This window comes from Pseudonaja textilis, chromosome 5, assembly GCF_049901715.1.
Source record: "Pseudonaja textilis isolate UNSWEBS1 chromosome 5, rPseTex1.2, whole genome shotgun sequence".
NCBI lineage: Eukaryota > Metazoa > Chordata > Lepidosauria > Squamata > Elapidae > Pseudonaja > Pseudonaja textilis.
The window spans coordinates 23,129,457-23,145,035 of NC_141994.1; the positions used below are offsets into that span (position 1 = coordinate 23,129,457).

Here is a 15,579-nt window from a genome sequence, read left to right on the forward strand (position 1 = left end):
AGTCACATTTTTGAGGGAAAGTTCTTTTGAGATTTGAAGTACTTGTTGTGTCTCTGGACAATAGATTGATCTCCAGATATCTCCAGCTAGCAAACCATTACTCTCAGGCTATTTAACCATGTTAATCTTCAACAATGGCTCAACAGAGGCCATCCAAGCACTACCTAACCATCCTAGCTTATTAGGGGTTAGGTGCTGGCTGTCACCAAATAACCACTTTCTATCTCATCCACCTTACCTCCCACACTTCAAAAATGTAGCATCTAGCACCTTCCACAAAATTCGTTACGTCGCCTAGTTAATGCAATTCAAAATGTATTCCCAAAATCCAAATATATCACAGGGCAAAGATCATTGATAATAATAATATTATTATAATAATATCCAAAGGTAATTGGATAGCGTAAATGGAGATGTGTCTGCATGCCTTTGCATGGAGCATGTATGTTTACCGATGGAAACTAGATCTTGAAATCATGCTCTCCAGCTTCGGTGACTCACCTGCAGGAGAAAAATGCATGGGTCAGCTTTGGGAGCGTGATGCTAGAACATGTAAGGGCCTTTGAATGCTGCTACATTTTCCCCTGTGTGTCATTGAATAAATATGATCAGGACTTTGATTAAGTAGGTTCTCTCTGTTTTGACCTGAAATTCTGTTCTAAGCACCTGGAATTGGGTGGGGTGCTCATGGGGGTTCGCAGGGGTTCGGGAGAATTTGAAGAACCCCCCCCCCCCCAATCCCATTTCTGGCTGGCCCCGCCCATCCCTCCCCTCCCAGGAGTCCCCACGTGGCCCATTTTGGATGCAGGTAAGTGCAGGGCCTACACAGAGGCTTGGGGTGGACGAAAAATGGGCCTCCCGGAAGTTCGGGAATGCCAGAAACAGGCCAGTTTCCGGCTTCCAGAGAACCTCTGGAGCCCAGGAAGGCTGTTTTCGCCCTCCCAAGCCTCCGGAGCCCAGGGAGGGCAAAAACACCCCTCCACCCCTGCCGTGGTGCAGGAAGCTGACTAGGCTACACCCACCATGGCCATGCCCTCCCAGCAACCAGACAGAGAACCTGTTACTAACATTTGTGAAGCCCACCCCTGCCTGGAATACTTAATTTTGGGGTATGTCTAGTCTAAGGAAGAGAGATGGACTAGGGGTAACATGATAGCAGCCTTCTAATAATTGAGAAGCTGTCGCAGAGAAAATGGGATTGGCCTATTTTCCAAAGCACCTGAGGGCAGGAGAAGAAGTAACTGGTGGGAAGCTGATCAAGGAGAAATCCAGCCTAGAACTAAGGAGAAATTTCCTGAGAGTTAGAACAATTAATCAGTGGAACAACTTGCCTCCAGAAGTTGTAAATGCTCCAACACTGGAAGTTTTTAAGAAGAGATTGCTCAACCATTTGTCTGAAGTGGTGTAAGGTTTCCTGCCTAAGCAGGGGGTTGGACTAGAAGACCTCCAAGGTCCCAACCAACTCTTGTTATTCTGTATTGTAGAATGCCCTCAGTGTTCTTTGTGGCGTGTTGAGCCGAAATTGTCCATATCTTCCCTTTTGCCCCTGCACGTTCCGTTGTCCAAACAGCTGTCAGTCACCATATTAACTGTTGAATGCTCCAGCACATCTACAGCATACAAACCATAAAACTTGCATGTTTCCATCTGAAACATTTCAGTAGCCAAACAGAAGTAAAATGAAATCTTGCTCTCTTATGCTCTTTATCCTATGCCTGTGAACAGAGGCCAGAACTTCCACAGGTAAGAGATCCTGGTGTTTCATTGAAACAGAAAATGAAATACCAGACCAAATAATGATAATTTAGAGAAGTCAAATAGTGAAGGGTTTAAAGAAAGAAACAGCAAAGGTAAATGTATGTGCTGTCCAGGACGTTCCAATTTCATTCAGAAGTAAACCTTTTATTCTTAATGTACAGTTAGGTACCTGTGTGCTAGTTAAACAAATGTAAGAAAACAGCTGCAGCTGAGGAATTAAATTAGAAGTAAGATTTACACGTAATAAATAGCATCCTTGGGATTGATGTATATAGTTCTTCGATCATAAGAATTTTGACCTTTCACGAAGCAGCTACACCAAAATAATTGGGAATCAATTGTCAAGGACTTCCACTCTCTCTTTTATAGAACACAGTGATACATTCTTTATCATTTTAATTTAATAATACAGTTTTCAATTTTAAATGCCCAATCTATATACTTGGAAGAAGAGAAGACGACAAAATGTAGTGCGCCATGGGCACCTTTACATCCAAATTCAAACTGCAAACAACGTTCATATTCAAATAGTAGTTTCATAACATTGGTGCCTGATCTTCCAAAGTGCTTTAAGTAATAACCAAATGATAGCAGGGAAAATGAATGGCTTTTAAACAGGATATCTGCTGCCACGGATGATTATCTGTTGCCATCTCTTACCGTATAATTTGGCTCCTGTCTTGCTTTACTTCAAGAGACTTTATTTCATGTTAATTAAGTGAGAACTAATCGTTAGCTCACAGGCAGTATCAAATAACGGTTTGGCACATTATGCGTAATGTCTAGGCTAGTTCATTTGCTTCTCCTCTTGAAAGAACTGCCAGAGACTGACTGATCTAAAGGAGTAATATGCCCACATCATAGTTTGATATTATATATAAATGGATCCCAATCATTTGTTGAAAACCATTTGGTGAATTTCATAATTAATCTGAGGGGCTGAAACTATTTTTCTTACATTTGGTCCCAATATATGAAATCCCATTGGGATAGTGTACAATACATAGCCATTACACTGGTACCTCAGTATTCATTAATTGCTACTGGGAGGAGTGCTTAGTACCAAAAACTATGAGTACTGAACAATTCTTTCCCATAAGGAATAATGTAGTGAGTCACAAGGCAGCCAACATCAACAAATTCTAATTTTTGTGTTGAGTACCAAACGATGAGTATTGGGACAAAACTTTTGTGTCAAAATACGTTGAGTACCAGATTCGGCTGGTTTTGAAAACACTCAAATACCATCTATTTCGCTGGATGAAAAATAGCTTTTAATACAATTACAGTGGAACCATGGTACTCATCGTTAATTGATTCCAGGAGGCACGATGAGTACCAAACAAATTCTTCCCATAAGGAATAATATAGTGAGCCAACACCAAGTTGTATATTGAGCAGCAAACAATGAATGCCAGGACAAAATGTTCGCGTCAAAATGCATTGAGTATCAAATTCGATGAGTTTCAAAGCAAGTTGAGTTTCCAAGGTACTACTAAATATATTAATAATTTGAAAAATGGTTCTAAAATTATTATACTAGTGTTGATTATTTTGGTGTTCCTCCTAATATCACTGCCTTTGAACATGCTACAATTGGCTGTCTCAGTCTTCCGTACTGTGGTGAACTCCAAAATTGCTGGAACTATAATTCCCAATATTCTAGAATTACCAAGTACTAATGGTATCCTTGGCCCATAACTGGCTTGTTAGACAACTGTGTTTTATAGTGGTGCAGTTTATATACAAATAATAAATGCAATATATATATGCCAGTGTTTCTCAAGCATGGTGACTTGGAAGATGGGTCGACTTCAACTCCCAGAAGTCCCCAGCCAGTATTCTGGATGGGGAATTCTGGGAGTTGAAGTCCACTCATCTTCAAGTTATCATGGTTGAGAAACATTGATATAAGCCAAGGGTCTTCAAACTTGGCAAGTTTAAGACTTGTGGACTTCAACTCCCAGAATTCCTGAGCTGACATGACTGGAGGAAGAATTCTGGGAGTTGAAGTGCACAAGTCTTAAAGCTGTCAAGTTTGAAGACCCCTGATATAAGCAAATAATTGCTGACAGATGTCTCTTTCTCTGGGGTGCAAATAGGACCCCAAAATCTCCCCACCCCTTTCAGGAGGCAGATGGCCCTGACCAGAGTCACCCCCCAGGATTTGCAAACAATCACTTCTTAGAAAAGAATGGCATTTTTCACACATTAACATGTTTTGTCTTTCATATTTTCTTTACAAAAGATCCGAGGAAGCATTCCTGGCCAAAGTCTAGGGGAAATTATTGCCATTTTGTCTTATATAAAGAAAACAAGGATACCATGGACGCCATCAACGTGCTGTCCAAATATTTAAGGTAAGTAGAATTTGGGGACGAGAAAGAGACACCCACTTTAAAATATTTTATTTATTACATTTATATGTCGCCTGTCTTTCTATCATACGACTCTGTCGAGGTCCTTGTTTGTAGAAGATGGTAGAATTATCCTCCTTCAGAAGAATTTCCTCAAGCAACATTGCAGGAGGTTGAGGGTAGAATGTCTGTCTCTTTATTTATTTTTTTTAATTATATAGGATCTACCTATCAATACAGTATTTATTACGTATATCAGGACATATAGGTAGTCCTCGACTTACGACCACAATTGAAATAACGACTGTGCCAACTCATAAAATATTTCTGTGGTCGTTTTAGAGTTGCCAACAGAAAGGGAGCGGGGGAAAGGGGTTTGAAAGAGCAGTGCAGCAGCTTGGAAATCAAAAGTGCATTCCATACATAGTTTTTCAGAGATAGTAACTAGGGGACTGAAGTCTCTGCTGTGCAAAATTCTAACTGAAGAGCATGATTGATGACTCTTGGCTATGGAGGTGTCCCATTGGAGAATATGAATTAGGATACACCCAGGGGGTGGGGAAAAACCAGGGCCAAGGGTGAGAGTGAATGATGTGCCTCAGAGTCCGCTACACCCAGGCAGTGCCAGCATGTTAACTCCCAATAAATCCTTTTGAAGTTTTGGAAGTTTGGCTCGAGACTCATGATTTAATTGGGGTGACTGCCGGAATCCTGACATGAGTTTTGTCACATTCTACGACCTATCTTGTCACTGTCGTTAAGTGAACCGTTGCAGTTGTTAAGTTAGTAACCCAGTTGCTAAGTGAGTCTGGCTTCCCTATCTGACCACAAAAGGACACCACATGACTGCCACCGTCATAAAATGAGGAGCCAGTTGCCAAGCGTCCAATGAACATGGGGATGCTGCCATTGTCATAAGTGCGAATAACGGCCGTAAGTCCAAGGTTGAATCGTGGCAACTGGACCAAATAGTCATAGGTCACTTTTTTCAGTGCCGCTGTAACTTCAAACAGTCGAACGGTTGTAAGTCCAAGACTACTGGGATTAAATAAGTCATGGATGTTTAAAGATGGATCCTCTCTTAAATTTGGTAACTTTAAGGCGTGTGGACTTCAGCTCCCAGAATTCCCCAAAGCAGTTGAAATCCACCCATCTTAAAATTGGGAATTTTAGAGCAGGGGTCTCCAACCTTGGCCACTTTAAGACTTGTGGATTTCAACTCCCAGAATTCCTCAGCCAGCCATTCTTCCCAGGAATTCTGGGAGTTGAAGTCCACAAGTCTTAAAGTTTGGCTGGCTGAGGAATTCTGGGAGTCAAAGTCCACAAGTCTTAAAATTGCCAAGGTTGGAGACCCCTGCTTTTGAGTGTAATTATTCTTAAATAAAATGCAACGTGTACGACATGAAATGATAAAGTGTTCCTTTGTGTTTCTTTAAAGAGTTAAGCCGACCATCTTTTCTTACATGGGAACCAAAGACAAAAGGGCTATCACAGTTCAAAAAATAGCTGTTCTGAAGTAAGTAAAAAAATAAATAAAGAAGAATTAATCTGGTTCAAATGTTGTTGTTTTTCTACAGTGAGATCTGATGCTACAAATCCAGTGCAGATTTGAATATAATATTTGTTTGGCCATTTGGGTCACATTCAGAAATGAGATAAGGGGATGAAGAAATGGTTGTCCAATCTCTTCTTAAAAGCCTCTAGGAATAAAACACCTCCATTTAAATCACAGCTTATCAAGTCTTGGTTTAATAAAATAGAAACAGAATATTCCAACTTCTTCCTCACAGCGATGATACAGAAGAGCGGGTGGGGTGGGGGGACATTAAGCTTAAAATTGATTATAGTTTCTTCCATTTTGTTGGTTTGGGGTAATTTATCTCTGGGAGAAAGTAATTGCTTTTAACCTATAAAACATTTAATTCTCTGCTTTTGATAGAATCACCGCACAGAGACTAGCTCATTTAAATAAATGCTTAATGAACTGCAAGCTTGGAAACTTCAGCTACAAGAATCACCCACTGAAGTTGGGAGAATTGCAAGGAAACCATTTCACAGTGGGTCTCAGGTAAAAACGTTGTACTTCTGTGTTTATTGGAAATCTCTGACCCCCTGAAAAGTGGAATAAATCTCATTAACCAGGCTTGAAATAGCTTTCTACTGCAGAGATTAGAAATATGTGTATTTGCCAAAGGGTCCTAAAAGAGAACTTCTGATTGTATTGATTCAACAAAATATGTGTTCCTTTCTTCCTCTGGAGAACAAATAATATTAAATAAAGAGGATTAGCCTTTAAAATCAAAGTTTTCAGCTGGCCCTCAGGTTACACCTATCCCAAATATATAAATATGCTTATGTTTGGTGTGGGTCCAGATTAATTGATTAAACTCGAGATCCACTGAGTTAACCAAGGGCTGCAACCGGTTCTTCCCACTTTGGGCAAACTGGTATTTAATTTTATCATTTTTAATTACTAGTTCGACAAACCAGTTGTTTTGACCCAAACCCTTGTCCAATAAACAAACACGAACCAAAGGGAACAGAAACCTTTTAATGATTCTTACGAATCCCTGGTTAAAAGGCTGCTGCAAACTAATTAAGTTTGATAAGCACAAACCTTGCCAAAACTGCCAAGAATAACAAGGATAACAAGGATAACAAGGCTGCCAAGAATAATAGATAAGAAATATTTCACAACACAAGAGTCTTCAAACACCACCTTAAGATACTGCAATGTCCACAAGGCTGAGTTTCAAAACGTCTTTGCTTCCTGCAAAGAACGTCCGATTCACAGTTGGCTTTTATCTTCTTGAAAGGGGCCATGCAGCCTTAACTCCCAAGTTGCCCGTGCTGCTGCAGCTGCTCTTTCCTACAAGCAGCCCTGCATGCACGCACACTTAGCACAGGCTCCTCGGGAACCTCCTCATTGCTGCTGCCAGCCCCCACAATCTCTGAAAGCAGCAGTCCACTCCCTAATGGTCCTGGCCCCTCATCTGAGTCCTCGCTCTCCTCAGCCGTCCGCACCTGCTGCCGGCTAAACACCAGTAAATCCCACCCCTGGCTGTCCCCGCCCACTCCGTCCCTCCCAGGAGTCCCCACGTGACCTGTTTTGGATGCCTGGTAAGTATAGGGCCTGCATGGGGGCTTGGGGTGGGCGAAAAACAGGCCTCCGGAGCTCAGAGGCCATTTTTGCCCTCCCAGAGGCCCGAGGAAAGCCTCTGGAGTCTGGGGACGGCAAAAAAACGGCCTCCTGGAAGTTCCAGAAAATGGGCTATTTCCGCCATTTTTTGCCCTCCCGGGAGGCCATTTTCACCCTCCTGGAGACTTGAAGAAAGCCTCCAGAGCCCAGGAGGCTGAAAATGCCCCCCGTGCAGGAAGCTGACTAAGCCACACCCACCATGGCCACACCCACCCAGGAATCGGACAGAGAACTGGTTGCTGAACTTTTTGAAGCCTGGAGTTGAAATTTTTGAACCTGGAGTTAACTGAATGTGACCAATTAATTTTTTTTCTGGATACCACCCTCTTATTTTTAAAACACTTTGCATTATTTGTAACAACTTAAAACACCTGGTGTTTTATGTTCAGCAGCTTTGGGAGCCCACCTGGGTTAACTCTGGCTTGTTCTAAATAATCCGACCAAATTATTGAGATTCGTCTTTATAAATGTCTTTCCATTTCCCTCACGTATCACTTTTATTTTGTATTAGAAATATAACAGGGACTGATGATGAAGTTCAGCAAGCTATGCAATCCCTGAAGGAAACTGGATTTATTAATTATTATGGCATGCAGAGGTTTGGAACTACAGCTGTTCCTACGTTTCAAGTGGGAAGGTGAGTGGCTTTTTTTCGTATATATATATATATATATATATATATATATACATACATACATACACACATACACACACCTGTCAGCTCAGCAAGGGACTTGTGGCCACAATTGAGCCTCAGGTTTCCATTGCTAAACGAGACAGTTCTTGAGTTTCCCCTTCCCATTTTATGACCTTTCTTGATACGATTGTTAAGTGAATCACTGCAATCGCGGTCTTTAAGTGAATCCGGCTTCCCCATTGACTTTGCTTGGCCGGAAGGTTGCAAAAAGAGGATCACATATCCCGGGACACTGTGACCGTCATAAATACGAGTCAGTTGCCCAGCATTCGAATTTTGAGCAAGTGACTATGGGGATGTGGCAACGGTCGTTGTAAGTCACTTTTTCAGTGCTGTCTTGACATTTTTTTCCCAAGTTTTTTCTTATTTCAATCTATACATACACAACAATACATTAACAGTATGGCATCAATATATCATACATTTTAATATAGGCAAACTTAATAATACCAATCAGATCTCTTAATACACATATTCACATTAAATCAAAATCCTTCATTGCTTATTTTCAACATTTCAATACTCTCTTCTAGTGCCAACCACCATATCAATTAAACATACCTCGTAATTTCATTATTCAATTTCCTCCTCAATTTTTCTTTTAAATAAAAAATTCTCATTTGGCAAGCAGTATGGTTCCAGGTTTCACATCTCAATACCATAGTTACCTGTTCATTTTGTTTGTTCAATTTCATATCACATTAACCTTATTAGTATTAAATATTAAAGTTTTCCAATTCATATTATAACGTGTTTCATTTTTCTTAGGATATTCTCATATCTTATTAGTGCTGTCTTAACTTCGAATGGTCACTAAATTAAAGATTGTAAGTCAAGGATTACCTGTATTTGTCAATAGGATAAACATAAAACCATAATCATATTCTATCATAGAAATCTTTCAAAAGTTAGTAAAAAAAATGCACTAGACTTCCAGAACTTAACCAACAAACTTGAAATTTGTCACGTATGTTCCCCTTGGCTTCTAGGTGCTCACTAAGAAAGGATTTTTCAAAATGACCATCAGAGCATTAATATTTCCTATATTGTTATTATTAACACACTCTGATGCTAAGAAATTCTACTCCCCTTCCCCACCTGAAAAGAAATCTCTTCCAAATGCAAAACACAAGCAGAGGAGAGGAGTTTCAGCTTTAGTTTTAGTTTCATAGCACCAAGCAGCTTTAGTACAGAACAGTTGAGCTAAGCCACACCCCGGCTCCTTGCTGTCTCCTTGTTCACAGCAAATACTGTTTCAGTTTCCAAACAGCCCTCAACTCACTCACATACTGACAGGACGCTAGCCAGATGAATACTGATGGATGCTGGTAGGCAGAGGCAGAATTTTTTTCCCTTATTTTCCTCCCTAAAAACTAAGCCCGACCACATAGTTTCGTAGGGAAGCACGGGTATCGAGCTAGTGTTTGTATAAAAGGGAGTTCGAAATGTTGAACTTCAGCTAATTGAATTGTGACTAAAGAAACCAAATTTTCTGGGCTTACACAATATACTTTTTAATTCATTCTGTATTTTTGCTTTACCCTAGGCTTTTCATTAACTTGTAGTTCGGGGTTTCATATCAACATAAATTTTCAAAAAGTAAGAATTGTAGATGAGATCTCTTCTCACAAAATGTGTTTGGATTTTTAGAGCTATTCTGCAGAGCAACTGGAATGAAGCCATAGATTTAATTCTCAAACCACGTCCAGGAGGCAAGTATTATATTGGAATATGATCCGAAATAAGAGTAACAACCAAAACTACCTAATTTTTTTTTTAAATAGGACAGATAATCCTCAACTTATGACCACAATTGAGCCCAAAATTCCTGTTGCAAAGTGAGACATTGGTTGAGTTAAGTTTTGTCCCATTTTACGACCTTTCCACAGCCACAGTTGTTACGTGAATCGTTGCAGGTGTTAAGTTTGTAACGTGCTTGTTACATAAATCTGGGGAAGCCAGATTCACTTAACAACCAGGTTATTACTTTAACAACTGCAGGGATTTCTCACATGTGGCAAGAAAACAGCCGTGGTGCCATAATGGTTAGAGTGCAGTACTGCAGGCTACTGCTGACTGTCAGCTGCCTGCAATTTGACAGTTCGAATCTCACCAGGCTCAAGGTTGACTCAGCCTTCCATCCTTATGAGGTCAGTAAAATGAGGACCCAGATTGTTTGGGGCTGATGCTGTAAACTGCTTAGAGAGGGCTGTAAAGCACTGTGAAGTGGTACATAAGTCTAAGTGCTTTCCTTCCTTCCTTCCTTCCTTCCTTCCTTCCTTCCTTCCTTCCTTCCTTCCTTCCTTCCTTCCTCTGTTATTCCTTTTCTCATTCTCCTTCCTGGTGGTGCAGTGGTTAGAATGCAGTATTGCAGGCAAACTCTGCCCACTGCCTAGAGTTCGATCCTGACCAGCTCCAGGTTGACTCAGCCTTCCGTCCTTCTGAGGTGGGTAAAATGAGGACCCAGATTGTTGGGGGCAAGAGGCTGACTCTGTAAACCACTTAGAGAAGGTTTTAAAGCACTATAAAGCGGTATATAAGTTTAGTGCTATTGTTAAAAGTCATAAAATGGAGTGGGGGTGGACTTTTAACACGTAGCAGCATAAGTGTGTGTTCAATTGTGGTCGAAAGTTGAGGACGACCCGTAAACCATTCTTACCTTTTTTTCGGTCAAAATTTTGTTACAGTTGAAAGGGGTTCCTTGGTAAAATGCCGAGAGGAATGGGCACGGACGAAAGACCCCGCGGCAGCCTTTAAGACCCTGCTTCAGAAAAGATGCGTGGAGGGCCAATTACTCTGGGGACTTTCTAAATACGGCCTGAAAAATATCGTCTCCGCTTTTAATATGGTAAGTAAGAGGGGGAGGTTTACACCCAGGTCAGTGTTAGAGTGGGGTTTGAAGACTCTTTCTGGACAGGCTGAGCAAATATAGGCAGTCCTTGACTTACAACGTACAAAGAATGCACACACACACATACACAGCATAATACTCAGCTTTAAAAAAAAAAGGAGAGAAAATACAGGGTACTTTTGGCCGAGATAGAAAGAAAAGAACAACTAAATATTTACTAATTATTGTGCTTTCTCAAAACATGAGTCTTTACTGTAACTAAACGTAAGATCTAACTAAAACATCCTATAGCCTTTGTTTCTTGTTATTATATTGGGAAAGATGTTCAACCTGAGGAAAATCCAATCTGATATTAAGATTCAATTTCCCTCAGGAAATACACTGCTATTGACTGTTACCACGGATATGCTTATCTGTTTATAAGCCTCTTGTTTTGTACATTCTTGCTGCATTCCTGTCTTTGATTATAGGTGCACTATTTTGATACAAGACACTGATTGAATAAATCAGTAAATAAAGTGAAGTATATGCAGCAGATAATGATACTTTTTCTCTTACAGATAACAAGAAATTATCGTTTGATGTATATTCATAGTTACCAGAGTTATGTATGGAACAACATGGTGAGCCAAAGAATAGAAGAATATGGGCTGAGAGCAGTTCCAGGGGATCTGGTACTAAAAGGAGGTAAAATATTAACAATTCTTTGGGATCTGCAGATCAGAAAAATCTTTGAATGCAACTTGCGTATTGTTCAAATATTTGGATAATTCTCTGTTCTTCCAGCTTTGTTCTTTTCCTTCTTATTTACTTGGCAATAGCAATGAAAATTAAGAAAAGTCATAAAGTGGGGCAGGACTCACTTAACAAATTTCTCACTCAGCAACATACATTTTAGGCTCAGTTGCGGTCGTACGCCTTGCAGACAAGGCGTCCCTACAGGTAGTCCTGGACTTACAATCACAATTGAGCCCAACATTTCTGTCGTTAAGGGAGACATTTGTTAACTGAGCTTTGCCCATTCTATTGACCTCCCTTACACCTGAGTCGATCAGTTAATAACACGGTTGTTAAGCGAATCTGGCTTCTTCATTGGTTTTGCTCGTCAGGAAGTTGCAAAAGGAATCACATGACCTCGGGACAAAGGTCATAAGTATGGGTCAGTTGCCAAGCATCTGAATTTTGATCATGGGGATGCTACAAAAGTCCTAAGTGTGAACAATGATCCTAAGTCACTTTTTTTCAGTGCCATTGTAACATTCGCTAAATGAACTGTGGTAAGTCGAGAACTACCTGTAGTTTGACCCACAATGTTTCCTCCCATGGCAAGACTCCCCTCTGGCATCATTTGTACTCCCTCTGCCCCTTAAGTCAGTATAATTCCACCACATCCCGCAAAGGTGGGTCAGAAGGAACAGGAGTTATTATAAGGGTTGGGATGGAGCAACTTCCAGAACCAGTCGATCTGGTTCAGATGCTGCACGGTGAATCCACTGCAACACTAGTCTATAAATTGGGATGATGTAAACATATCACCAGAAGCTCCTGCTAATAGGTGTTTTTTATCAGGGCAACCTGGTCTACCCAAATACGGGACTGATCACACTGCTACTGCTTTCGCCTTTCAGCCCCAATCCAGGAGCCTTCACAAGAAGTCGCTTTCATGACAAACTATTTTTGTGTTAAAAAGTAAAGGTCCCCCTCGCACATTCGTGCTAGCCGTTTCCGGCTCTAGGGGACGGTGCTCATCTCCGTTACAAAGCCAAAGAGCCAGCGCTGTCCGAAGACGTCTCCATGGTCATGTGACCAGCAGGACTAAACGCCAAAGGCGCACAGAACGCTGTTCTCTTCCCACCAAAGGAGTCCCTATTTTTCTACTTGCATTTTTTACATGCTTTTGAACTGCTAGGTTGGCAGAAGCTGGGACAAGTAACGGGAGCTCACTCCGTTATGTGGCATTAGGGATTCAAACCGCCAAACTGCTGACCTTTCTGATCGACAAGCTCAGCGTCTTAGCCACTGAGCAATCACAAAAATTAACCTCTTCCCCTGGTATAGCCGACAAAGTGAGGAGAGCCCGTGGCTTAGAGGTTAATACATCTAATTAATACAGGGGTGTCAAACTCAATTTCATTGAGGGTCGCATCAGGGTTGTGTTTGACCTTGGGAGGGCTGGGGGGGGCATAGCCAGGAGGGCGTAACCAGCCCTAACCTAATATGTAAGTAGCCCGAGTTCAAATCCCAGAAGGGTATGGCTGGCTGATGAGAGCTAAATAGCTTGAAATAGATCTATACTGGTCTCCCTTTATTTCTTTGTCGGTAAATATAAATTTAACATAAAACTAGTTTTTGCTAGTAGGCTTTCCTAGGTTTGTTGTTAGGCCGTCTTAATTCAAATTGTGTTTGGTCTTCCTTTTCTTTCCTTTAACTGTGGCTTCTTTTAAAGGAGCTCTGTTCTGACCTGTTTTTGAAGGACCCTTTTTTAAAAAAAAGAAAAGAAACAGTTGAGAGGATTGGCAAAAAATAACACACTATGGGAAACCTTCTCTTTTGACTTTTAAGGAACAGCTGTTCATATCGAAGAGGTGGATGTGGATAATTACACCATCCATGATGTTGTCATGCCACTGCCTGGCTTTGATGTGATTTATCCAAAGCATAAAAGTAAGAGTTTTGTTCAGAATTATGCCCTAATTGAGTAACAACCCAAAGGGAGAAAATAGAGGAATAAATTCATGGACAAGTCATGTACGATGACATTCATAACTTTCTGTAGGGTGTTATATGCATATTAAATTTCTCATTTGTTACTGAATGTGTTTAATTGTTTGTTAATCGAATTTATATGGCTGCCCATCTCATGAAAAATGACTCTGAGCTTCAAGCAGCAATCCAGTAAAAACAAATTGAGTTTGAAATCTTATAGCTCGTTCACATTAAATCTTGATTAATTAACTGGATTTTTCATTTAATCTTGATATTATTAAGATGGAATCTACCAGAAGAATAAAGTAATAAATTCAGTGTCTGTAATATCAGTAGCATGCTAGGTAGGTGTTATAATAGTTATATCTAACAAAAATTAAAACTGATAAAAGAGAATATTTGTAGCTTAGGGTTGAATTGTGGAGGGCCTTGGTCTCTCTGAGCTTGGTTGTTTTCTTGCAGATGTTCCATTACCAAACAAGGTAACAGATCAGAACTGATGAGGTTATCTAGTTTGGTAATGAAACGTCTGCAAGAAAACAAGCAAGCTCAGAGAGACCAAGACCCTCCACAAAAATAAAACTCAACTGTGATATAACTGAGATTTTTTTTTCTGTGGTGGAAGGGTGACTGTGGCGATATTATTTTTTGTAAGCCTCATTTGTGTATTATAGTTCAGCATCTGTCCATTTTTTGACAGTTGGAGAAAGCTACAAGGAAATGCTAGCCAGTGACAACCTGGATATCAACAACATGAAGCACAAAATTCGAGACTACTCGTTGTCTGGGGCTTATAGAAAGATTATTATCCGACCTCAGAATGTGAGCTGGTAAGTAAACAAATACAGAAAAGTGTAATTTATTCAAGGGTTAGATGTGCATATTCTTGTTCCCTCGCCCTCATTTTATTGGGATATGTCCAGTGCTCTGACGATTTTATTTCTTAAGTTAGGCCTTGGGGTGGGGAACTTTGGCCTTTTTATGACTTGTGGACTTCAACTCCTAGAATTCCTGAGCCAGCCAGGAATTCTGGGAGTTGGAAGTCCACAAGTCATAAATGGGCCAAGGTAACTCACCTTTGGGTTAGGCCTATGAAAACACTTGAGTTAGAACATCTGTTGGGAATTTGTCTTACATTTTCCCACCAAACTCCCCAATTCCCTTGTTAACTCTTTTTTCTCCCTCCACTGTATGTTTTGGAGCAAAAATGGTTGAAGTATGAAATTTGTGGAACCATTTTAATAACTGTTCTGTTCAGGGGTGGGATTTAAATTTTTTAACAACCGGTTCTGTACGCGTGGCTTGGTGGTCATGTTATTGGCTGGGCGTGGCCAACTCAATATCACTCACATCAAGGCACGCATCTCCTCGTGATGACTGTGGGGATGCTGCAACAATTGTAAATGTGAAAAACGGTCATAAGTCACTTTTTTCAGTGCCATTGTAACTTTAAATGGTCACTCCACACAAGCAAAGTACCAGCAACGGAGGGGAAAAACTCCAGAGAATTCCTGCCAAGAATGTAATAAGGGTTAACAGAGAGGCAGTTTCTGTAAGCAACACTAGAATGTTTCCTTCCTGTCTTCCTTACAGGATCAGGCCAGTAATTTCTTCTAACAACCGGTTCTCCGAACTGCTTAGAATATTAACAACTGGTTCTAGCAAATAAGTGCGAACCTGTAGAATTCCACCCCTGGTTCTGCTATTATATGGTGGAATCATGAAATCCTGTATGTCCTCAAGTTACAACAGTTCATTTAGTGACCATCAGTGGTGGGATTCAAAAATTTTTACAACTGGTTCAGTGGGCGTGGCTTGGCGGGTGTGGCAGGGGAAGGATAGTGCAAAAGCCCCATTCCCTCTCCACCTCACTAACCTGCTTTCCAGCTCCATTCACCTGTGTAGGGCAACCAAAGAAGACCCTGCCAATTAGCTGAGACTCGGGAGGCAGAGAATAGATGGGGGTGGGGCCAGTCAGAGGTGGGATTGGCCTGTTCTCCGAACTACTCAA

The 15,579-nt window shown here is 40.8% G+C and overlaps 1 protein-coding gene across 4 annotated transcripts in view; it reads left to right on the forward strand.

Moving 5' to 3' along the window:
- PUS7 (pseudouridine synthase 7) overlaps positions 1-15,579 on the forward strand; it is a 32,852-nt gene that overhangs the window by 15,523 nt on the left and 1,750 nt on the right. For 2 of the 4 annotated variants that reach the window (XM_087935544.1, XM_087935545.1), the window contains 10 exons: positions 1,726-1,743; positions 4,007-4,118; positions 5,554-5,631; positions 6,055-6,183; positions 7,826-7,951; positions 9,662-9,723; positions 10,699-10,859; positions 11,423-11,549; positions 13,425-13,526; positions 14,269-14,398. In XM_087935544.1, coding sequence (XP_087791670.1) covers positions 1,726-1,743; positions 4,007-4,118; positions 5,554-5,631; positions 6,055-6,183; positions 7,826-7,951; positions 9,662-9,723; positions 10,699-10,859; positions 11,423-11,549; positions 13,425-13,526; positions 14,269-14,398 — 1,045 coding nt within the window. The remainder of the gene's footprint in view (positions 1-1,725; positions 1,744-4,006; positions 4,119-5,553; positions 5,632-6,054; positions 6,184-7,825; positions 7,952-9,661; positions 9,724-10,698; positions 10,860-11,422; positions 11,550-13,424; positions 13,527-14,268; positions 14,399-15,579) is intronic. The other 2 variants (XM_087935546.1, XM_087935547.1) reach the window with 1 other exon arrangement.